The 24946-nt window shown below is 43.0% G+C and overlaps 1 protein-coding gene and 1 long non-coding RNA gene across 2 annotated transcripts; one reads left to right on the top strand and one right to left on the bottom strand.

The window, feature by feature from the left end:
• Positions 1 to 4950: 4950 nt before the first annotated feature.
• On the bottom strand, positions 4951 to 11388 carry Tchh (trichohyalin). The gene is made up of 2 exons (XM_036191350.1): positions 11251 to 11388; positions 4951 to 10525 (listed from the first exon to the last, which is right to left on the bottom strand). Exons 1-2 carry the CDS (start codon positions 11386 to 11388, stop codon positions 6056 to 6058), a joined length of 4608 nt encoding a protein of 1535 aa, XP_036047243.1. The 3' UTR covers positions 4951 to 6055.
• Positions 11389 to 13453: 2065 nt separating this feature from the next.
• On the top strand, positions 13454 to 24812 carry LOC118585965. Its single transcript, XR_004945257.1, has 3 exons — positions 13454 to 13769; positions 22146 to 22332; positions 24757 to 24812. It is a non-coding gene; the product is annotated as an uncharacterized LOC118585965 (long non-coding RNA).
• Positions 24813 to 24946: the final 134 nt, after the last annotated feature.

Raw genomic sequence — 24946 nt, 5'->3', positions numbered from 1 at the left:
ATGCTGTCCTAAAGATTAAGTCTGAGCCCATAGCTGGCCCCAAAGATACCGTGAGATCCAAGGTTGAGAAGGTGATGGGTACTAGGTTGTGGCAGACAGGCATTAAGTTAAAGACTCAAGCCCTATATTGTATCTTCCTGAATATGTGACACATTTCTTTAAAGGAAGTAATAAAAATTAAATTCTATAAGGTTTTATAACAGCCTGAGGGTTCCAAAAACGATAAATGCTGAGAATCTTTCGGACTTGCTTTATATTATTACATGACTCTCAGCTCATTACTAACAAAGGAATGTGCTCATTGTGTGTTACGTATTCCATAGATTATAATCTTCAGAAGATTATAGATCCAGCACACCTGCTGAAAAAATACCTCACAATTGTCGAGTCTGAATGCACATAATAGCCATGTGTAATTAGTGTAGAAGATAAAGCTGACACAGGCCTCCTGTTGAATACTGACAGCTATTGAAGTTTTGTTTGAATGGGAGTAAACTCTAGGACTAAGTTCTCTCCTTAGAAAAGAATGAGAATAATCAAATGCACATAGTAAGGTTGTAAAGCAGAAGGGTCATCATCTTTGGTAGTAAGAGGATTAAAGAAAATGAGGTCTGTTTAAAATGTTCTCTCCTAATGAATAAACCTGGGTGATAAGGAGCTCTGGAGCGGATCTGGGGAGACAAATAAAGTGGAATTCAGGAATGTTTGGCTGGGGAAATAAGGTCTTTGAAGCTGAAATATGTTCTCATTGACCACTATAGTCAATTAAGTCTTTCTCTTGTTTTCTGTTAGCTAGCCCTAGGAGTTGGGGGTGGGAGTAATTAAGTCACTTTGAGAGACCCAGTGGAACACATTGAGTACTCCAGCTAAAAATAATCTTTTTTTTTTTTTTTTTTGAGTCAGGATCTCTTTCTGTAGACTAGTTTAACTTGGATCTCATTCTGTAGCTTAGTTGGCCTCATGCTCATGATCCTCTGGCCCTGCCTCGAAATAGAGTGTAATTTTCCTCAGCCCTGGGAATTATGTTGTGGATGGCTGTTTGAGCCTATAGATGGAATATAAATCAATGGAAACCTAGAAAGCCCATGAGGTTTACACAAGGTCTCAAGACAGGAAAGTGAAAGAAGAGCCTAGAATTGCTATTTCACCGTGCATGTGTATTGCCTGGAACAATGTTTTCCACAGATCATGAGCTTAATAAACAATTATTGACTGATGGTGAATGAATGAACCCTAGCTTCTTGTTTCCTTACAGGATTATTTTCATGATATCATAAAACTGGTCTGAATTCTGAAGTTTGAGAAACACTTTGTTTTGCTTCATGATATTTTAAGTGGTGCAAAGTATAAAAATACAGCCGAGCAGTGGTGGTGCACGCCTTTAATCCCAGCACTTGGGAAGCAGAGGCAGGCGGATCTCTGTGAGTTCGAGGCCAGCCTGGTCTCCAAAGCGCGTTCCAGGAAAGGTGCAAAGCTACACAGAGAAACCCGGTCTCGAAAAACCAAAAAAAAAAAAAAAAAAAAGTATAAAAATATAATGCCAAATTCCAATTTTCCAGCTAAATCTTACTCTTAACAGATATTTCTTCCAATTCTGGACTTACATCATTAGGAGTTTTTTGTTTTTCCTGTAGATGTTGCTCCCCTGTATTATTCGAAGGCTGTAAAACTTCAGCCTGCTGGTGGAATCTGTGATGATTATTCAAGAAAAAAAATAAAAAATAAAGCAACCAAGCAAGACCTGTTTGCACAATGTTAAGGGTAAAGATGGCAATGCAGGGACTTACCTAGCAAGAGCACAGCTCTACCTTATGTGATGGATTAGGTGGGGATGTGCTACGCCCACAGCTGTGACACCTGTGTAGCTGTAGCAAGTATGCCGCTGTGCTGGGGCCCAGCAGCTGAAGGGTTGAGGTTGGAGCTTCCCGGAGCGTGGCCTCAAGCGGTTCCCCCACAATCAGCAATCGTCATGCAGCCTGAGGATCCCAGGAAGCCCTGGAGAACGAAATGGCCTTGACAACAGTCCTTGTTGGCACTAATCATGATCTTTCTCTGTATGTCTTATCTGTGTCTTCTCCAGTTAACAGCACAACCAGTACAGGTCAGCACCAACATGACTGACCCAGGTCACCTGTACCCGGAGCACCTCCATTTATCAGACCAGTGTATAAGGAAGCTCAAAAGACTTCCTCAAATACATCTCTGGGGTCGTTCCTGTTTAGAGTAGAGCAGCGCGAGCTCTTGTCAGAAACAGCCAGAGAGCCCAAAAATGAAAGTAAAAATAAAAATGTTACGAGGGAATAAACATAGCATGCCAGACCCTTCTAGAGAGAAAGAGTTAGAGAAAATTCCCCAACACACACTTCCCGGGGGGTATACACAGTACTTCTTAGGAGGGAGCTGGAGGACAGCCCCTAGGTGGACCCCCGAAGGTGGAAGTTACCTAGAGCCGCTCCCATATACAGGAAGTTATGATAAAGTTGGGAACAGATGGGTAAATTATAAAGAACGGCTTGGAAAGCAAATGGGTATATGATAGTAAAATATAACCCAGACTGGCAAGAGTTTGGCTCCCCACAGATGTGGTCACTGGCGCGAGACAGATTTCACAAAATTCTGAGATCATGCCCTCAGACAATAGCCACGGTGAACTCGCGCTGCCGAAGTGATACACAAAAATAGATATGGATGTCTCTTGTTATTGTTTCTTGCTGACTCTGAGTAATTGTAAAAAATAATGACCTGATGTAACCCCCTGCCAAGTTCCTTGATTGTAAAAGTATATAAGCATTGCCTATACAGAAGTAAAATTGCAGCAGCACATCAACACATGTGTCTGTCTGTCATTCTCCTCGCCGATTCCTGACTTCTCCTTGAGCCTTCTCCCTGGTTTTCCTGCAGTGGTGGTCTCCCTCTGGGTGGTCTGCGGCAGGGATGTCATAACAAAGTGCCACAAACTGCTGGCTTGAATAAATTTATTTTCTCAGAGTCCACAAGGTTTGAAGTCCAAGATCCAGGTGTCAGCTAGATTGACTACTGAAGGTTATAAGGAAAGGATCTATTCCATACCTTTATCCTTGACTTGTAGGTGACAATCTTCTCTTTGTGTTTTCGTGTCTCCCTACTTCTGTTTGTGTGTGTTCAAATTTTTGTATTGTAAGGACGGCAGCCATATCAGATTAGGACACAAACTAATAACCTCATTTTAATTACCTTTTAATTACTTCTCCAAATAAGGGCACATCTCAAATTACTGAATGTTAAGACTTCGACACATAAACCAGTGTGTGTTTGTATGTGTGTGTGTGTGTGTGTGTGTGTGTGTGTGTGTGAGAGAGAGAGAGAGAGAGAGAGAGAGAGAGAGAGAGAGAGAGAGAGAGAGAGAGAATATACAATTACCCTAAGTGGAGAGCCACTTTTTATCACATCATATTAAACTCTTGCATGGCATTTTCCTCTGAATTGAAACATTTCCTCCAGGAACGAACAAGAGTCTTATGAGCCTCAGAAGGTTAAAAAAAAATGTTCTCCACCTGTCTTGGAGAACAGTAAACTTGGAAGACTCTTGAGGGCCAGTACTATAAAAGGAAGTATGTATATTCTTCCCACCAGTATGAAAAGAAGTGAACACTTTTTGGGGGAAGAGACCGAGCAGCAGAGTTACAGAGAAAGACATTGGACCACAAAGCTGTCTGCAAGTTGTGTTGAGAGCTCTGGAGGTGCAGCTTTTGTGAGTCTTTACCCATGGTGGGGAAAGGATTTTCAATGATGTGGCTGCTTTTGAGTCATCTCTGCTCCTATTTACTTACTCCTCACCCATTTTTAGGAATATCTTCCAGTTGTGTTAAAGTGTAAGAGAGTCTGTACTCCTTGTTCAACCAGAATGATACTCCTTATTCAACCTGGTCTCCTTATTCAACCAGAATGATACTCAGGAGCTACAGGCTTAGCTTCCTTAGCTTTTACCATTGACTAATGTGTTGACTATAGCTTTAGAGCATTTTCCAAGATTCTCACAATAAAAAATAGTGGTATTATTTTCCTTTCTTTCTGATTGTTTTCTATCTTTGTGTATCTCTGGCTGTCTTGGAACTCACTCAGTAGACCAGGCTGGCCTCGAACTCAGAGATCCACCTGCCTCTGCCTCCTGAGTGCTGGGATTAAAGGCGTGCACCACCAATGCTTGGCAGCAATATTCTTTATAAGGTCTTTTTGAATTTTCTCCCCAGTAACTCAAGTAAATAATGCAGTTTAGCAGGTGTCACAGGGGTATCTGCTTTATGGGATGTCAATGTGTGGTTTAGATGAACTGCTATTCAGCATTTTCTGACTCAGGCACCTCCTGGACTATGTTGCTTAAATCTCTGCATCACTAATTGTTATCTATAGAGCTCCTCCAAAATTTTAGGCCCTGTTCCATCACTGGCTTAGACACAAAGTAGATTCTCCATTTTAGAAGGAAAGTAACAAACTCTGTACATGCAATGTATTTGTCATGACCAGTGTGAGTCACTGTAAGAAAGCATACAGAAAGGGGTAGTATCAAGAACAAAACATTTGGAAAGGGATTCTATGTAGTATTGGAAATAATATAAAGGTCACCTTAACTTCATCCAACACTTATTGAACACTTATTTACACACACACACCCAACAAGACAAGTGTTTACAGGATTTTGAGTAGGTTCCCTGTAAACCAACATGTACAAAAATAGTAATATTTTCAAACTCAATGAAACTTGGAGAAATGGAACAGAGCTCTACAAATTACAGCCGTTTTAAATTTGAGTTATTTGAGAAACACCTTGCTTTTGTTTCAGGAGACTTTAAGTGGTGCTAAGTATAAAAATGTAATGCCTAATTCTAATTTTCTGCCCAAGTTTTACTCTTAAATAATATAGGAGTCACCTTAATTGGGAAAAAAATGTAGGGAAAATTGAAGGTTCTCTCCTTTCATGTTTGGACATAGCTGATAGTAAAAATACTATGTGATTGGAAATATATGCATTTCCAGATTAGATATGAGTTATGATAGACACATAATTAAAACAGACAAGGATAATTATTTGCCAAACATTTATTGATTTCTTACAGTATGATTTTTTTTTCAACAAGAATGTCTTTAAGGTAGTATAAAGCCTCAAATCATTGTGGGCTGATAAGTCTAGAGACCTCTAGAAATTTGTCCTCTGTTCATACATTTTCCCCGAAATCTTCCATCACTGTGAACTCTTGTTGGACCCAAACAAGACAGATGTGTACAGGGCCTTGAATAGGTTCCCTCTAAACCAAAATGTACAAAAGTAGTATTCTAAAACCCAACAAAACTTGGGGAAATAGAACAGAGCTCTACAAATTACAGCAGTTTTAAATTTGAGTTGTTTGAGAAACACCTTGCTTTTGCTTCATGAAATTTTAAGTGGTGCTAAGTACAAAAATACAATGCCAAATTCTAATTTCCTGTCCAAGTCTTTCTCTTAACAGATATTTCCTTCAGTTATGAACATTTCACATGGTATTTTTTTTTCTGCATAAATCATTCCCCTGCATTATTTGAGGGCTGGCAAAATTATGCAACAAAAATCAAGAAAACTGTTTGGAGGAGAAGACAAATGAAATTTAGGCCAAAGAAAAAGTCAACTTAAACTTATAAAATGAGAGCTCCCAACAAGATGATCCACCACTAAAAATAGTGGCTCAATTATTTTGAATATCAAATTGCTACATTATTCTTATTTATGAAGGCAACAAATCAATGTACTCCTCAAACAAAATTCCTTTAAAAAAATTAAATGACTTTTTTAAAGAGTGCACACCGTATCTGCACTAAAGAACAAAGACATCTTGCAATAAAGATCCAAGTCAGAATGAAAGACAGGAATAGAAAGAAATGAAATGGGTATAGTTTAAGATTCTGAAAAAGACATTCTAAGATTAGAGAGTTTTCCCACAACCAGAAACACATGAGTTATCATTTGATACCCAGTGTTTCTCATTTTCTTTTGCTTGAAAAAGAAAAAAAGATTTGGCTGCTGCCAGGACGTTGGCAGCATCCTTTAAGGGCGGTATTGAGACCTCTGCTCTTGGATGTACTCGTAGAGAGGGCTGGAACGCACTGGGACATTGGCAAACTGGCGCGTGCCACTCTCCAGGATTTGGCGGCGCCTCTGCTCTGCCTGCCGACGGATCTGCTCTTCTTTGAATTTTCTCTCCCGCTCTTGGCGACGTTTTAGTTCCTCCTTTTGATCCTGTTCCTGTTCCTGACGACGAATCTTATCCCTGGCAAACTGATCCTCAGCCAGGTACTGACCATCTTGTTTCTGCCTCCGCGACTGCAGTTCCTCACGTTCCTGGCGCAGCTGCTTCTCCTCTTGGAATTTCCTGTCACGCTCCTGGCGAAGCTGTTGCTCCCGTTCCTGGTGGTGACGCTGTTCCTCAAAGCGAAGTTGTTCTTCCTCGAGTTCCTGTTGGCGCCGCAGCTGCTCCTCCCTTTCTTTGCGGAGCTCTGGTTCCCCGCGGAATCTTCGGTCTCGCTCCTGGCGGCGCTCTTCTTCCTCGTGGAATTTCCTGGCGCGTTCCTGGCGTCTCAGCTGCTCTTCGAGTTCCTGGCGGCGCTCTTGTTTCTCCTGGAATTTTCTGCCACGTTCCTGGCGTCTCAGCTGCTCTTCCTCCAGTTCCTGGCGGCTCTCTACTTCCTCGTGGAATCTTGTGCCACGTTCCTGGCGTCTCAGCTGCTCTTTGAGTTCCTGGCGGCGCTCTTCTTCCTCGTGGAATTTCCTGCCACGTTCCTGGCGTCTCGGCTGCTCTTCCTCGAGTTCCTGGAGGCGTTCTTCTTCCTCGTGAAATCTTCTGCCACGTTCCTGGCGTCTCAGCTGCTCTTCCTCGAGTTCCTGGAGGCGCTCTTCTTCCTCTTGGAATTTTCTGTCGCGCCTGAGCTCTGGTTCTCGGCGGAATTTTCTGTCACACTCCTGTCTGCGCCGCAGCTCTCCCTCGCGCTCCCTGCGAAGTTGCTCCTCCACCCTCAACTTTCGGTCTCGCAGCTGCTCTTCCTTGCGCTCCTGGCGGCGCTCTTCTTCCTCTTGGAATTTTCTGTTACGTTCCTGGCGTCTCAGCTGCTCTTCCTCAAGTTCCTGGAGGCGCTCTTCTTCCTCTTGGAATCTTCTGTTACGTTCCTGACGTCTCAGCTGCTCTTCCTCGAGTTCCTGGCGGAGTTCTTCCTCTTGGAATTTTCTGTTACGTTCCTGGCGTCTCAGCTGCTCTTCCTCGAGTTCCTGGCGGCGCTCTTGTTCCTGGCGGAAACCTCTGTCACGCTCCTGGCGGCGCTCTTGTTCCTGGCGGAAACCCCTGTCACGCTCCTGGCGGCGCTCTTGTTCCTGGCGGAAACTTCTGTCACGCTCCTGGCGGCGCTCTGCTTCCTCTTGGAATTTTCTGTTACGTTCCTGGCGTCTCAGCTGCTCTTCCTCGAGTTCCTGGCGGCGCTCTTGTTCCTGGCGGAAACCTCTGTCACGCTCCTGGCGGCGCTCTTGTTCCTGGCGGAAACCTCTGTCACGCTCCTGGCGGCGCTCTGCTTCCTCTTGGAATTTTCTGTTACGTTCCTGGCGTCTCAGCTGCTCTTCCTCGAGTTCCTGGCGGCGCTCTTGTTCCTGGCGGAAACCTCTGTCACGCTCCTGGCGGCGCTCTGCTTCCTCTTGGAATTTTCTGTTACGTTCCTGACGTCTCTGCTGCTCTTCCTCGAGTTCCTGGAGGCGCTCTTCCTCACGGAATTTTCTGTCGCGCCTCAGCTCTTGTTCCCGGCGGAACTTTCTATCCCTCCGCTGTTCTTCCTCCAGTTCCTGGCGGAAGTCTTGTTCTCGGCGGAATTTTCTGTCACACTCCTGTCTGCGCCGCAGCTCTCCCTCACGCTCCCTGCGAAGTTGCTCCTCCACCCTCAACTTTCGGTCTCGCAGCTGCTCTTCCTTGCGCTCCTGGCGGCGCTCTTCTTCCTCTTGGAATTTTCTGTTACGTTCCTGACGTCTCAGCTGCTCTTCCTCAAGTTCCTGGCGGAGTTCTTCTTCCTCTTGGAATTTTCTGTTACGTTCCTGACGTCTCAGCTGCTCTTCCTCGAGTTCCTGGCGGAGTTCTTCTTCCTCTTGGAATTTTCTGTTACGTTCCTGACGTCTCAGCTGCTCTTCTTCGAGTTCCTGGCGGAGCTCTTCTTCCTCTTGGAATTTTCTGTTACGTTCCTGGCGTCTCAGCTGCTCTTCCTCGAGTTCCTGGCGGCGCTCTGCTTCCTCTTGGAATTTTCTGTTACGTTCCTGGCGTCTCAGCTGCTCTTCCTCGAGTTCCTGACGGCGCTCTTGTTCCTGGCGGAAACCTCTGTCACGCTCCTGGCGGTGCTGCGCTTCCTCACGCCGCCGCTCCTGGCGATGTTCTTCTTCACGCTGCTGGCGGCGCTTTTGTTCCTCACAGGATTTTCTGTTGCGCTCCTGCCGAAGTTCTTCCTCGCGTTCTTGGAGACGCAGCTCCTCTTCCTCCTGGAATTGTTCTTGCCGCCGCCTCAGGTCTTCCCGTTCCTTACGCAGCTGCGTTTCCTCCTCAAGGAACTTCCTGTCCGTCTGCTGTGGCCGTCTTCTCGAGTCTCTCGGGAGCTGCTCTTCCTCCTGGAACGTCTCATCTCGTCTTTTGGCTTCCCTTGGGTGCTCGAGCTGCAGCTCCTCTTCTGCTAGGAACTGCCGGTCGCGCTGCTGTCGGCGCCTCCTCTCCTGCTCCAGCTCTCTCTTCTCTTCCACTTGGTCTTGCAGGGACCGCCGATCCTGACGTAGCCGTCTCTCTTGCTCCAGAGAATCTTCCAGCCGCCGGATCTTTTCTTCATCCTCCCTGCGCTTGGAGAAGAGCCTGTGACTGCGAACTTGATTTTCTTTCTCTGGTTGCCACTGCCATTTCAGATCCCTGCGCTGATCTTCAGCCCGCAGCTCCTGCAGGTCCTCCTCTTGATACTGCCTATCCTGCTGCAGGCGCCTCCTTTCCTTCCGCAGCCGCTCTTCCTCCCGCTGCAGATGCTCTTCCTCCTGCTGCAGTGCTTCCTCTTGATACTGCCTATCCTGCTGCAGGCGTCTCCTTTCTTTCCGCAGCCGCTCTTCCTCCCGCTGCAGATGCTCTTCCGCCTGCTGCAGTCGTTCTTCCTCCCGCTGCGCCTCGGTTCCCTTGCGATACTGCCTCTCCTGCAGCAGGTCCCTCCTTTCTCTCCGCAGCTGCTCTTCCTGCTGCTGCAACCGCTCTTCCTCCCGCTGCGCCTCGTCCTCCTCGTGACACTGCCTCTCCTGCTGCAAGTGTCTCCTTTCACTCCGCAGCCGCTCTTCCCGCTGCTGCAGCAGCTCTTCCTCCCGCTGCAGGTCCTCCTCTTGATATTGCCGCTCCAGCTGCAGGCGTCTCCTTTCCTTCTGCAGCCGTTCTTCCTCCAGCTGCAGCCGTTCTTCCTCCTGGCGGTATCTCCTGCCCCTCTGCTGGCGCTGCTGCTCCTCTTGCAGCAGCCGCTCCTCACGTAGCTCTTCCTCCCTCTGCTGCCTCTGGCTGGGTTTGGCGTACTGCGTGTGGCGCCTCTGGCTTTCTTCCCGCAGTTGCCCGCTCCTGTTTTGGTCCTGACGCTCCACCTGGCGACGCCTCTGGCGATCCTCTAGGGGTCTGTCCTGGAGCTGGGCTCGCTGCAGCTCCTCCTCCCGGAAGCGCTGCACCTCGCGCTTGCGGAACCGCTGCTCTTGCTCCCGGCGCTCCTCCTCAGCGGGACGCTGCGGTCGGAGGTCGCGGCGCTGCTCCTGCTCCCCGAGCTGACGCTTTTCCGGCTCCTGTCTGCGAGGCCTGGAGTAGACTTTGTTCTGACGGGCTTCTGCCTCGCTTTCTAGCTGCCGCTGCCACCTCTGAGTGAAGCTCTCGTCGGGCTCCTGGAGCTGCGTCTGCTCGTCCTCCTCTGGCACCAACTCCTGCGTGCGCCTCAACTGGGGTTCGCGCCTCCGCTGGGGTTCGCTAAGCTCTCCTCGCCCGCGCTCCTGCAGCCGTCTCTCTACGGTGTAGTCCTCGCTCCTGAGGTCTTTCCTCTCTCGCCTCTGCTGCTCCTCTTCCTCAGAAAACTCCTCAGCATCAGGACCCTGGCTCCAGCTCAGCGGCTCTTTCTCTGCAAGGCGCTCCTCCAGTTCTTGCAGTTCTCGTCTTTGCTCTTCGTCGAAGCGCTGCTCCAGTCTCTCCTGCCTCTTCCTCTGCTCCCCAGCGCGCTCCTCCTGCTCATGTCTCTTCTGCCGGCTTAGGCGCCCTGGTTCTTCATCCTGGGGCTGGAATCTCCTTTGGTCTTCTTGCCTGAGGTCTTGTGACAGGTTCCTTTTTTCCCTAGACAGGGCTGTCTTCTCATCCTGCCCTGCAGCCTGGTCGAGAGCATAATAGCAAGCTTGAGCAATCTTGAAAAGGAACAGGAGGAATTCATTGAAATCAACACGCCCATTGGAGTCGCGATCCAGAAGTTCTAGGGTCAGGTCTACCGTCTCGGGGTCATGTGGTCTCTGAAAGATTAAAACAAACGTTTTATAATTAATTATTTACAAGTAGTAAGCTTTTACTCTCACACCTATTTTATGTTGTGTTGAGATTAGGAGATATTTTGAGCAATTAGAAAATGCATAGTGTATGTATGTTGTCTTGTTTTCCCATATGATATGTGAATGACTCATTTCAAAGCATACCCTTCTTGGAAATTTTTGTAATTGTGTGCTGATCAAAACAACAGATTCTTTCTAGATGGCGAATGAGAATGAATTTCTCCTTGTGATTGATAAAATGAAATTTTATGAAGTTTTCCGACAGGCATTTCCATTGAAAAAGCCAATACCTGATTTAATTTCTATTCCTTGTTTGAAGAAGAACTAAGATATTTACAGCAACACTATTTTAGTTGAGAAATGGGAAGCTTTCAGTTGCTGAAAGTTGGGAGCAAAAAAAGTCCCTTCAAGTCTATTAACTTGATTAGGCATCATTAGTGGTAATGTTCTATTAATTAACATTCCCATTAACAGTACCATCAAGTCCATTAAATACATACTATTAACTTCTTTAGTACTCAGATTACAACACCAATTTAAATACCTCAGGCTCAAAAATGAATGAGGATGTGATGTAGACCTGTTATGCTGAAATATCCATTTTAATCAATATTCTTTACTCCGGTCTTTCTTGGGAGGAAAAATGATAGCTCCACACCCATAGATTTCTTTTATTTGTCAGATATTACCTGAAGGACAGTTCCGAGTTCCCTTTCAAGGAGGTTCTTCAGGTCTTTCTTGCTTAGTGATGCTCCATCACAACTATGTGAGGCATAATGATTGAAAACTTCAGCAATATCAATAACGCTTCTGATAAGTGGAGACATTTTTTTCTTTCCTTCAAATTCAAGTAAACCTAGAACAATAAGATAGGATTCAGAAGCAAATCTCTGCTTCCGATTTTAGGGAAACTTTACTTACAGTGATTCAGACAGCTCTTTAGACTTTCTATTAGTAGTTACTGCAACTTGCATTTTCAGAGCGTTTTATCCCTGACTACTTTATTCTGAAAGAGGAAGAGAAATATTGAAAAATTCAAAGCAAAGAAAACCACCTTCAAACTGAAAAGTCAGCTTTTCTTACCCATCAGTGTGGACTATCCATACCCTCCTCTCTTTTTTTTGTTTCAGCATATTTCAGAATAGATAATGAGATGAGAATAATAATTTAAATTATACATATTGCTACTCAAAACAACCCCTAAAGTTGAGCAAAAAGGATAGGCTAAAAAAAAAAAAAAAAAAAAAAGCCAAGATGTGAAAGAAGACTTGAGCATTTTTAAAAGTAAATAGAACTATGTGTAGACAATTGTGTCTGCCAAAACATAGCAACAAACAAAACAGTGAAAAGGAAATGTAAATCAGTCCTTAAATGTATGTATAGTCCATAAGGGACTAATTCACATCACCACTTTTTAAGATTAAAGAGTGCTTCCTCATCAAAATAAAACATTGTAACATTTAGATACAGCAAGGCAGAAAAACAGAATGCATGTTATCTGCCTTAACTCCAATATACTATGGCTGTTCATATCTTCTATTATTGGAATTATTTGAGAGATCCTGATTGGTGAATCAGAGTCAATAGGTCAAACGAGCCTAGAGAACTTTGAATGATATTGGTCTTAAGATTAGCCTTTGTTAAGTGCAAGTAAATCATTTGAATGTTGGTGTTATAAAAAGTGTGTGTGTGTGGGGGGGGCCCTCTGGGAATGTAGCTCAGTGGTAGAGTGACTGTTAGTATATGCAAAATAATGTATTCAATTTCTAGTATTGCCAGGACAAAGCGAACACATGGCCACAACAAAACCGTATTAAAAGAGTACTTGAATGGCTTTGCTGGCTGACTGCATAGTGGGTCACTTAGTTGAATTCTATATTTTCATTTGAACTCCAAAACCTCGAATACCAACTCAGATGTGAACTGTATGAAAGTGCCTATGTCATACTGAACACATAAAAAAGAGTTCAGAGATTTTTGCACATTTTGGGGTTGATAATTTTTCAGAAAGATGAGCCTCATCCTAAGAGGCACACACGGTATTTTTTGATGTGCGTAAGTATTGAGTTCAGAGCCTTGAGAGAACTACTGCTATTCAAGTGGAGGCTCCAACCATAAAAAGATGAGACGAGCCAAGCATGGTGGCTCGTTCCTTTAATCTTAGCTCCTCAGAGGCAGAGACAGGTCAGTTTCTATGAGTTTGAGACCAGCCTAGTCTACATAGTGAAGTCTAGGCTCGACAGGGCTAAACAGTGAGACCTCATCGAAAAAGAGAAGGGGAAGGAGGAAATGGAATAAGTAAGATTTCATCAACACTGGAAGGTGGAGATCCCTTCTGGAACATAGGGCCTACCTTCATTCCCCCAACATGTACCATGGCTAGAAAATGAAGAGTCGAACAGAAGAACACCATCCCACAGAATGGGACTTACCCACTTCACCAGAGGAAGAAGTCAAGTGCTCCCTGACACTGCTGCCAAGTGTGCTAGGTACCTGGGAGTCGGGCCTTTTATAGGGGTTTTAATTGTGCCCTGGGGAACAACTTAGGAAGGAGACACCCACACTGTGGGATGACCTGATTCATTCAAATCCCTGGCTCCACCTCTGTCTCCAGGAATGCTTGTTTATCTCACTATTTGCTCACGTAGCTATTTGGACAGGGTTCACAGGACTTGCCTCCTGACTGGATACTGGCCCCACCTAACACAAAAAGGGAGAATATTTGGCAGATTTTTCTAATTTTCTTTCATTGTTAAATTAAATTAAAATTAAAACAAAGATGATGAATGTTCTGAAACTTGATTTATTATGACTTCATAAAAAACAACCTCTAGTCATTTATTATTTTTTAAGATTTAATTTTAAGTGTGTGTGTGCATGTGCACATATGAGTACTGGTGCCTATGGAGGCCAGAGGTGTGGGATTCCCCAGGGACTGACCACACAATATGGACACAAGGAACCAACTTCAGCTACTTTGCAAGAGCAGGAAGTGCTCTTAATTGCTGAGCATATTTCTAACCCCTTAAATTATTTATTTTGTGCAAAATACAAATTCTAGTTTGACATTAAACAGAAACTGTTATAAACTGAAAAGAACCAACTAACTTCTGTATGGCATGTAGCAGATCATGAAGAGATGACCATCAGCCCTGCCTGGAACCTTGAAGATCATGAGAGGGATCAAGCTTCTTTTCAAAAAATTGAGGTGGGAAATTTATTTTACATTTATTATTATTATCCTCAGATTTTCCTACAGGTTAGGGGTTGCTTCCTAAGTAAATGCTTTTGGAGAGTATCTTAAATTATGTGTTTATCAAACTGTTGATGAGAAAGCATATTGTGAAATTTCGTTCTTAGAGATATTAAATCTAAATGAAATTTGCTCATTTGTTTTTCTTGCTAGCGCACTGAAGCCCCTGGAGAAAAAGAGCTACTGTAATGCATGATTGTAGATATCATCATCTCATCCAGCCTAAGTTACTAATGGTTATGACATCTAAACACTTGAGTTGGCTTCTCCTGGAAGCGCATTAAGGTCATTCTAGCCCATTATAGCTGTCAGAGCTTTCTCAACCCTGGTGATCATTTGTGAATCTTTGTGCTATTTTATTGTAAGGAACTGGATTTGCTCCTGGTTGCCAGTGACTCCCACCCTTCCATTTCATACTACATGAAACTTTGGTTCATAATAGGTTTATGGAGACTATTAAATGATTCAGTGGCTTCTCTGAAATTCTGTCTCCACCAAAGGCAAGTATTGGTTTTTGGAATTTTGAGGAGAATGTAATTGTTAAAATTACATTTTTTATGTAAATGTAACAATAAAACAAAGTTTTTATGGTTTTCAGTAGTATGTGAAAATCAGGAGCCTGGATCTTGCTGTCTGTCTCTTACTTCGCTCACTGCTATCCCAGACATGGATAAAGTAGAAGGATGAAGTGACAGGAGAGGAAAAGGCAGTTGTAAACCTAGTTTTAGTTCTGCTTCTTCAAGACCCTCAGTACGGAAGTCTGTGATTTCCAAGTTTCTCTAGAATTGTGAGGACTGTCATTATCTGTTGGGGTCAGCGAATTCATTTGATATGGCAAATCCTTTAAGAGTAAGTCTTCTCTTACTCAGTTCTAACTAATGTTTTATACAGTTCTCTTAGTCTTTTGACCACCTTGAGCAATGTGCACACATAACTAGCTACAAGCTGTCAAATACTTCTCTCTCTCTCTCTCTCTCTCTCTCTCTCTCTCAGGATTTTGCTAGATAGTCCAAAATGGTCTCTAACTTTTGACCCCTCTTTGCCACCTCAGGAGTCTGCTTCTGTTTTTATCCATCCAGGTGTAATCTGTTACAAAATCTCAGTCCAGGTCTTTCATCCTGAAAAAAGTTTTAAATTTAGTAATGCCTTTCTGTTAGGGACCAAGATGTCAGGAACCAAACATGAACCATGGAAAGTACTAGCTAGGCCAGAGAACAAGTCATAAGCCCACTGCCCCTTCCCAGAGCACTAACCAGAGGCCCCCAAAGATAAGAGAACATCCCACAGTCAGGTGCCATGACAACCAAATGTAAAGAGCATCCCATGGTCAGGTAGCCTAGCAACAGAATAAAAGGCCCCTGACCAGTAACCTTAGCCAACATCTCGAAGTTGCACAATCTGCCTCACACGTCTTGCACCCCTTTCATGTTCTGCACACCCCTTTTCCCCTCCCCTCCTTCCTGCCCCTTCCCCTCCTATGCTATATAAGCCTTGCAGAGAAAAATAAAATTGGCAGCTTGATCAGAATCTTGTCTTGTTGTCCTCCTTTGTGTCTCCCATCCCTTTCATTTGCTCCCACAGGTGGGCCACCCCCCTTGAAACCCCACTGGCCGGGGTACCTTTCTTACCCAGTCCTCTCTAAAACCAAGTACAACATAAAGGAAAATATTTTAAAACCCCCACTCTGGTCTCTTGGTCCATTTCTAAGTAACTTCAGTCTGTTAAGAGTGCTACATTGCTACATTATGTTCTTTTATTTTAGACAAAGGCTAAACTAAAACAGAATAAGAATATCATTTCAGGGGGCTAGATCGATGGCTCACAAGTTAAGAGCACTTGCTGCTTCTGCAGAGGACTGCTTACAATCTTCTGTTATTTCAGTTACAGGGAATTTGATGGCCTCTTCTAGCCTCTGCAGCTACAGGCATGTAGACTATGCATATAAAAATGTGCAGGCAAATACTCATGATTCTTAAAAGAATACAGAAACTAACAAAACAAAACTCCCTTTAACACCAGCACTAGGAAGGGAGAGGCAAGTAGATGTCTGTGAGTTCAAGGCCAGCCTGGTTTACAGAGTGAGTTCCAGGACAGCCAGAGTTATATAGTATGACACTTTCTAACAATAATAATAATGAAAAAAGCAAATTTCAGTTTCAGTCTCTAATTTTATTTTTGGACAAAACAATTTTAATTGTTTTATAGTTTCAGCAAAAGATGTAGAATGTTAGCAAATGTAGAAAAGTAACTTCTAATAAATTGGTTCAGTCTATTTTTGTTTAAAGATAACTAGAAATCTATGAGAATGGTAGTATCCACTCATGTATCATCAAAGATAATGTTTTTATAATGTGGAAATCTTCATTTTTTTGTTTTTGTTTTTGTTTTTTTCAAGACAGGGTTTCTCTGTATAACTCTGGATGTCTTAGAACTTGCTCTGTAGACCAGGCTGGCCTGGAACTCAGAGATCCACCTGCCTGTGTGGCCCGAGTGCTGGAATTCAAGACGAGTACCACCGAATCTTCATATTTTTATAGACAAAAGATCTCATTGTTTAAAAATATTTAAAATTACATTTATTTACTTGTGTGTAGGGCTTGAGTGTGAAGCCAAGAGGAGATCTTATGGGAATAGGTTCTCTTCTTCCACCGTGTGGGTTCATGGGATTGAACTCAGGCTTCTAGCTTGTTAGGAAGTACCTTTACCCACTGAACCATCTCACTGGCTCTCATTGTCTTTGGTTTTTAAAGACTGGAAACTGAGGCACTGAGAGGTCAAAGAACATTACCAACTAATATGGGAATGAGTTTGAGTATCCTACTTTATTTCTCCATGAATATTCTTTATCCCAAGAACATATCTATAGTTTTAACTGACATTTGGTACTTGGATCCTTTATTATAGAAGAATTAAAAGGAAGTAATTAAATGTATTTATGAGGAAATTTTTACCACAATTATGTCTTTGTGTGTGTGTGTGTGTGTGTGTGTGTGTGTGTGTGTGTGTGAACTCATGACATGGCGCAGGTGTGTAAGTTAAAGGACAACTTCTGAGAATGGTTCTCTCCTTCTACCATGTGGTCCCTGGAGATCATAGTCATGTCATTAGGTTTGGTGGCAACGATCTTTACCAGCTGATCCAGTTTGCTGGCCTAGACCAGAAATAAAGCTTCTGTCATTCATTTACATTAATGTCATTCAATCATGAAGCCCATCCCTGGAGGATGAAGTTCTTGTTTCTAGCAACAGGGAGGAAATAATTAGCTTTTCCTGGTTTTTATCTCACTCGAGGTCTCTTTCCTACTAGATCCTTGCTAGAATCCAGGAAAAGAAATTAATAGACTTGACATTTTGTGACATTTAACCAGGCCCGAACTTTGCTTGAGACCAATTGGATAATTTACAAGGTAAAAAGTTAGATGAAAAGGAGGTTTCTGTGCCCTCATCACCCAAGAGACTTCTCAAGATCTTCATATGAACAATGCTGTTGACAGTCTGGGAAGACATCCAAAATAGTGTGGTTTAGATTGCTTTGAAAGCAGTGAGATTCTTTGGTAAGCTTTCTTAATACCCACTTCCAGGAGACCTTTTCTTTAATAATTATATGTTAAGTCTTTCAAGTTTCCCGATTTCATTTCCTATTATTCAGTGACTGGCCCTCTCCTCTGCCAGGCAAAAACATAATATAGTTGACTTGAAGCTTCACTAAGTTCCATCTCCTCTCCCAAACTGTGTTCAGCCTTCAGATGGAATGATTTTCCATGCAGAGACAGTTTCTCCCCACAGCAATTATCATCAGCATCACATAACCTTGAACTGGTTTGTATTTTCGTATTCATCTCTAATTTAATGGATGCTTGTTTTGTCTCCTCCATTAGGTTTTAGTTTCCTTGAAATTAGCGCTGTACCTTTATTTTTACTATGTGCCTAATCCTCACTGATGTATTTTATTGTGTCCTGGCAGTGGCCAGCAGGTCTGAAAGAGATGAGTTGCTTACAGTAGGATGGATCACCTGTTCGAGTGATGGCATGAGGATGAGGCTTCTCACCATAATGGGAATCAGCCCTTCTGGGGCCTCCTTTGAGTTTTGCTGCTTACAGGGCAGGTGAGGGAGGAAGCTGTGCTCCACCCTCTCTCCTTTCTTCCACGTCCATCGCTTCACCCCTCTGTTAAGTGAGGAGCTAGAAGATATGAATCCCTTCCTCAGAGGGGAGCTGTGATAATTACAGCTTGTAAAGCATTGTGTGATTTTTAGATATAAAAGAGCTAATTATTATGATCATTAATATTCTTAATTTTTATCTTCTTCAAGGTAAATTATCCCTACTTTAATTACACCCCCACCCTTTAGGTAATTATACCTCCAAGAGTCAGCAGACGCTTTCATCTCACGTCATGCCATGCAGGGTGACTGGCATGGGTGCCCAAGGATAACACAACTGCCTTCCCGTCAGAGGAGCAGAGTGAGCTGGCTTTCTCAGTAAACTGGTCAGAGATTTTAGACCATTTTGTTTTCCCTGTTCTATAATCATATCTTTAGCCCATTGAGTGACTCCTCCAACTCACAGAGCATTGGGATTTGTCAAAAAACAAAATAAACAAAAATCTCACCCCAATGAGACAGATAGATTTAATTTTTATAATTTAATGAATACTTTGAATGAAGGAAGCAGGTGTCTGAGTAGGCCATAGAGACTACATGTGATCTATTCTATAAAGAGTCCTAGCTGCTGTTTGAGAAAGGGCTATAGCTCCTTGAGGTACTGTGTGATACTCTGTTCTCTTTAGACTAAGCTATGTTTCTAATAGAATGATGATCCTTCTGGGGGTGTGAGACAGGAGAACTTATATAGTTTGGGAGAAGATTGTTAATAATAAAAAGGCATACCACAAAGGAGGTGAATGCTAAGGTTTAACACTAAATAGAGCTTTGGGCTGTGGAATCCCTGATATGGAAAAGAGCACAGGCAGACATGGCTAGTTTGGCTTGGTAGGGTTTCTTCTAGACCCAGACTTTGTAACTTGATGTCCTTGGTTACTGAATTCTAATCTTCTGCTAGGTTCTGGATCCAAGTGAGGATGGAAGTAGAAGAAAGCAGGAGGCTAGGATCTGAGTGAATTTTCAGTGTTTGCTGGCTCACTGTGACCCCTACAAAGGAGTGTGTGGTTCTTGGAGTTACCCACCAGACTCAGTATCCTGCTTTCACATTCTTGTTGCCTACTTTTAGATTTCCCTTTCCTACTTCATCCTTAAGACCGTTCTAAAGTTAGGTCAGAAAATAGAATTAGAATAAAGGGACTTTGAGAGGACCAGTCTTATGCCTTTGTCCATTTGCCTCAAATGAGGATATGACTTGACAGAGCTTTAGTGAAGGTCAAAGACAGGCTACACATTTCTTGGTTCTTCCCACAGTAAGTCTCTTTAGGTCCATACCATTTATTGAGTCCTCTGTTCCATTTCAGGCATAGCACGAGCCTAGAACACTTACCATATGATACTACACTCCATATCTTGATGATTTGGAGAGGATAGGTTGCCTTAAGAAAGTTTTAATTCCAAAAAGAAGATTATGTTTGTTGATGAGTCTGTTCAGCTGTCTCCTGTGTCTGTGGGGATTTGTTCTAGGATTTTGGTGATACCCAAATCCAAGAATGCTCACTCAGTCCTTCATAGAAGATGGCATAATAGAATTTGCATATGTACTGCATATCTTCCCATGTGCTTTTTCTCTAGATTATCTTTAATACCTAATAAATGCAAATGCTGTGCAAACAGTTCTTATATTCCATAACGTGTAGTGTAACACGGTCCAGTGACTTATGCCTTACTTTGAATTGAATAAAGGGCCTAATAAATGCTTATGAACTGCAAGAGACCCAATGACTCCCCCATTATTATTCCCTAAGCAATTCAGAGCAGTATTTTTAATTAAAATATTTAAAAAATTAAAACTCACTGGAGTGGCTATCCAATTCACATTAGCCAGTCAGCTATTCTATCAGGTGTATGACTGGAGGCTTTTCCTTATCTGCAGATGAAGAATGGTGTGGATGCTGATCACTGAGTATCTGACCAAGCCCCGCCTCATTCTGGCTCCCTGTCAGTTCTGGGTGGAGGGTGAATCATTAAAGGTTCATCTATAAAGGCATCTTCTGAGAGTATCTTCCAAATTGCAAAATTAAAACCATGCTTTTAGCAGTGCAGATTGGATCTTTGAAGTGAATTATAACATGTATGTATAAAGAAAATGGAGGAATAATTAGAATATTTTGCTTAGGAAAACATCATCTTTTCTTTCGGGGTCAGCATTCTTCAAATTTAGTTTTTAGAGTTTGCCTGTTAGACTTTTCAAGATGTCACACTCAGAAGTCTTTGAATATAAGTTCTAGAAGATTGATTCTGTACACCACCACCCCCATTCCATGAATTCCACAAAAGTTTGCTACCCAGCTTACCAAAAAATTGGAAAGAGAGAGTATCCCTGGAAAAGGTATTATCCTGTGCCTTCAGAGACTACTAGAGTTGTGAAGACCAATTCCAGCACGCACATACTCTACAGGTTAAAAAAGGAGGAAGGAAGTAGTGCTGGATGAAGAAGTCCTTTGGGAGAGCTTCAGTAAAGAGGTGAAACTTATGAATGGATTTTAGGCAGAGCAAAAGGTATAGAGACATTCCAGGCAGAGTGAGGAAAGGGTGTGGGATCAAGTAAAATGTGTCTTGAGATAAAGAGAGCTGCCTAGACTTGACTGCATTTTAACAAAGGGTTGTGTCTCTATGGACCTTTTTAACATTTGACTTTACAGAAGAGAATGATAGTTTCAACTATCTATTTACATTAACTTAGGAAGTTATTGAGTACAATAAATTGCAGGTTCCTTGAAAGCAGATTCTATGCCTGCTTGATGCTCTGTTCCCAGTGCCTGCCAGCCATCACTCAGGAAATAATTGTTGATTGAAAGTATGAATGAATTGCATTATGTGTTGCATACAAGATCACATTCAATAGCATGACCAGAAAATATCCTATTAGAGTTCAGAAGTCCCTTTTCCATAGGAAGATTAGGAAGAAAGGTAAAAGAGAAATACTTGAAAAAAGTCTAGTGAAGAGGGTGAGGAATTTGATCTTTCTAAATCTTGATAGGAGAACAGAATGGGTGGCTGGAACATGGTACAGCTGATGGGAATGAAGATGGGGTGGGCAAAGACAGTGACAAGCCAATACTTCCTCCTTCAATGGTCTGGTCCATGCTTCCTTTTGGAGATTAGCAAAAATATGGGAAAATAAATTATTTTGCCTTGGGGTTGGCTTCCTATCTGCATCTCAAAAACAATTCAAAGAGCACATCACCTGGCTAGTCTAGGCTTCCTCTGCTATTATTATTCAAATGAGGACTTGAGCGAGTAGATTTTGCCCCAGTAAGGAAACTGCCTGAGGCACCAGCATAGATGAGGTTAGGTGGACTGGTTTTGCCCATACTAGAAGGTAACTCTAAAGGAGCCTCTTGTTCCAGTTCAATCATCTGCCTCATTCATCCTGGTCATTTGAGCAATTCAGTCTCGTCAACAGTAAATGTTGTTAGGACTGAAGATGTAGCTCAAAGGCAGAGTGCCTGCCCAGTAGGTGTGAGGCCTCGGATTATTCCAGCACAGGGAGGAAAAGTAGGTGTCTCATTTAGGTCTCCCATCAATTCTGGCTGGTAGACATGGTTATTCTCACTTTGCCGACCTGGAAATAGAGACTTGGAAATGTTAATTGATGAACCTGAGATCAAAGAAACTGGAAAGTGGCAAAACTGGAATCTGAATGCAAATCTAGCATCTTCTAAAACCCATATTCTTTACTGTCATTCAATATTAGTCCCTTTATTATGAGAAGGACCAGATTTAACCTTTACCAAGAGATTCCTGGAGGTTAGAAGGATCTCGGTCTATAAGTAGGGTGGCTTTCTGCAGCAGTGTCAACTTCATGAAGGAGACTCCCTCAACCTAGATAACACAAGTTCAAGGTTCTGTTAGGAGTCTGGGAGGAACTTATAACCAATAAAACATGGTGGTGATGAGAGCTGGCAGTTAGAAATTGGAACATTCTCCCTCCCCTGAAAACACTGTGTGAAGAAACCAGCATTGGTTGGGACCAGTTTGTATAGATGGTGGAGGCATAGGCTAGAGTGTCCCTGTTATCAGATACCAGCAGTGACTGATGAGTGTCATGAGGGGAGCTTGCAGACTTGTAACAACAGCTTGATTATAATCATTAAGCTTTTACAGGACACCGACTGCATTGCACAGGGTTTTTACAACACTCTTTTTATTGGTTGTTCTCCCTCCAGCCCAGCCCGACGGAAGTGCTGCCGCCTCCACTCTTCAGGTGTGGAAACAGGGCCACTGAGAGGTGAAGTTGCCTGCCCTAGGTCATCCAGCGGCTGAACTGGGCTTGCCTCTTGTTGGGTTGTCTAGAAAGGGCTTTCTTCTTTGAGCCAATCTGCTGATGTAGGAACCTTAGGGATTTAGAACAAGGTAAAGGATCTATTTTCTCCCGCATTGTGAATTTCACATGTGGTATCAAAATTTGATGTATCAAAACCAGATGTTATTCCTCTCCCTCTTCTGGGTTCTCCTTTTTAAAAAAGTACCATCCTTGCCTTTATTCTCCAAAAGATGAAATTAATCCGAACAAATGATTCCAACTTCCAGGCATTTAGAGGTGGGCACAAATGGTGAGCAGTCTGAGCTTTTGCTGAAGGAGGAGCTTCTTGGGGGCAGCCTTAGCTGTTCTAGCTCTAGTCTCACAGGATCATCCTAGAGATTCGGGTACACTGACTCCACTGTTAGAGAATTTGGGAACTCAGGATTAAGTGGAGACAGGTCATTTACTCTTGTACTTAACTCAGTATTCTTGTGCCGGAGGCTTTTCATGCTTTGTGACTTTCCAATAAGGACTCTACCAGAAATCATTTATGAAATTTGGGCTTTGCTGACTGTTTTCCTTCTCCATTTATCTTCTGATGGTTGGCATTCTACAGAATGTTCCTGAGAAAGACTGGGCAGGAATGCCCCGTTCAAATTGGCACCATGCCGTCTCCCTCCTTATTTCTGTCGCTACTCACTGAGCGTCATCTTGCTCCCTGAACTTAACCACAGAAGAAATTGTTCCCTTAAAAATTCTCACAGGAAGCAGAAGTGAAATGTCTTTCCTACTGTATGGACCATTTAGGCACGAGCCTGTAACAAACACCAGAAAATGAGCCAGAGATCTTCTGAACTAAACTTTAATTTTTGCCCTTGGTTCATTGTACCATCTATAACGTGCTAAGCTGATCTTGATTATAGAGTACATGCTTGGATGTCAGTACTATAGAGAACCTCTTTTGTGTGAGGTAGTATGAGGATATAAGAATGTGTTTTCTTTAGAGACAGTTAATTTTTTAATAGATTCTGCCTGGCCATGTGGTAAATTAGGAGCCTGGGGTTTCATGTTACAGATCCATCACAGAATTGGTATTCTCTGTGATCTCGGGTGAGTCAACTAAACTCTCTGGGCATGAGGTATCTACCTATAAAATTACAATAATGACTCCTTCATTTTTACGATTGTGTATGTGTGCACACATGTGCTGTAACAAAAAAAAAAAGATCATAAACTGTGGAGTATTTTGAGTTTATAGGAAAACAATGAGGAAGAGAATTCCAGGTTCTGCATGTCCTTTTCTTCTCTTCTCTTAACATCTAAGTTCAGAATCCTGGGAAGAGATCCATGAAGGGAAAGGTGAGGTTAGGAAGAGATTCCTGTGTGGGGAACTCAACAAACCTCCTGTGCTTTAGACATTCTATGAGTGCTGAGTTCTGCCCTTTCTTTCCTTTCTTCATCTATCAACAGTTTCTGCCATTAGGGGTATTTGCTGTGATTATTTCTGGCTTAAATACTTTTTCCTACAAGGAGTTAAAATTTGGGGGATAGACTCATTTGATGAGCACTTGCTCTGATAGTGGTCTTTTCTAACTGGATGTGTAAGAAATCCAGGCTCAGGTTCTCAAGCTACTTTTTATATCAGACCACCATTGAAATCTGCCATCTCAGCAGCTTTGTGCTGTGGGAATCCAAAGCTCTTCAGTTTGCTGCTGTGCTTATAATCTTATGGTGCCCATTTTTTGGAGGGTGAGGTGGAAGCAGCCTTTAGAAGGCTTGCCTAAGGCCATAGGATGACTCATGAACACAAGGGAGGAGGGATATGACGGAGAGATTCTTTGCCCCTGACCTCACTACCAGACCATTACACCACCCAGTCTCATTTCTGCCATGGACCCACCTGCTTAAAATTCAGGTTTCATAGCTGTTTTTGTTGTCCTCTCCCATCCACTGTTAATCTTTGACATAATTCATTTATCTAGATCACCGTTTAGCATATTGCATCCTTGTGGTTCTCACCTGGTGTGCAGTTTCTCACCCATCTTTCTCCCATTTAAAGGAAGCCTGAGTAATTGTATCCCTCTCCTTACTCTGGATTCTGATTCTGGGACCTTCATCAGCAGGCCAGGATAGTATCTCACAGGCTAAATGTAGAGTGACTGCTCAGGAGGATGGGAGACTATAATTTATTAGTTGCCTTCTGTTTGTCATGCTCTGTATAAGGTATAAAACTAGCATAATGAACCTATGTATGTTTTGCTGACGAGGCCTAGCTCTGGCATAAGAAAAGCTAGGTGATTTTCTGAGGGTCACATGACAGGGAAATGGGGAGCTGATATTTGGCAAGCTCTTTTTCACAAGGCTGTGCTGCCTGGGGTTTTACTAAAGTTCTTTATAACCTCACCATTACATTTTCATTTACTTGTTTATTATTTATATGCATGTGTACCCTTGTGCCATGGTATGTATATATGTGTATAGGTCAGAGGACAACTTTTGGAGTTGATTCTGTCTTTTTACCATTTGGGTCCCAGGAATTAAACCTCACCTTGTCAACTCCTCATCGGATCCTGTTTCCACGAATCCTCAGACTGAAAGCTTCTGAGTCCTCACCAGAATGGATTTCAGCTGAACTGCTGCTAAAAGCCTAAAAGCTTAAAAGTCCCTAGTTCCTGGTCCTCACACCTTATCTACCTTTCTGCTTCCTACCATCACTTCCTCGGA

The sequence above is a fragment of the Onychomys torridus genome, chromosome 6 (assembly GCF_903995425.1).
Source record: "Onychomys torridus chromosome 6, mOncTor1.1, whole genome shotgun sequence".
NCBI lineage: Eukaryota > Metazoa > Chordata > Mammalia > Rodentia > Cricetidae > Onychomys > Onychomys torridus.
Note: the sequence above shows the minus strand (reverse complement) of the source record. Positions and strands in the feature narration are given on the sequence as shown.

Bases quoted from the DNA above. Each gene is read 5' to 3' on its own strand.
- Tchh (XM_036191350.1), bottom strand. From the start codon at position 11,388: ATGTCTCCACTTATCAGAAGCGTTATTGATATTGCTGAAGTTTTCAAT. The intron at 10,526-11,250 runs GTAATATCTGAC...TTAATCTTTCAG, and splicing joins AACTCGGAACTGTCCTTCAG to AGACCACATGACCCCGAGAC.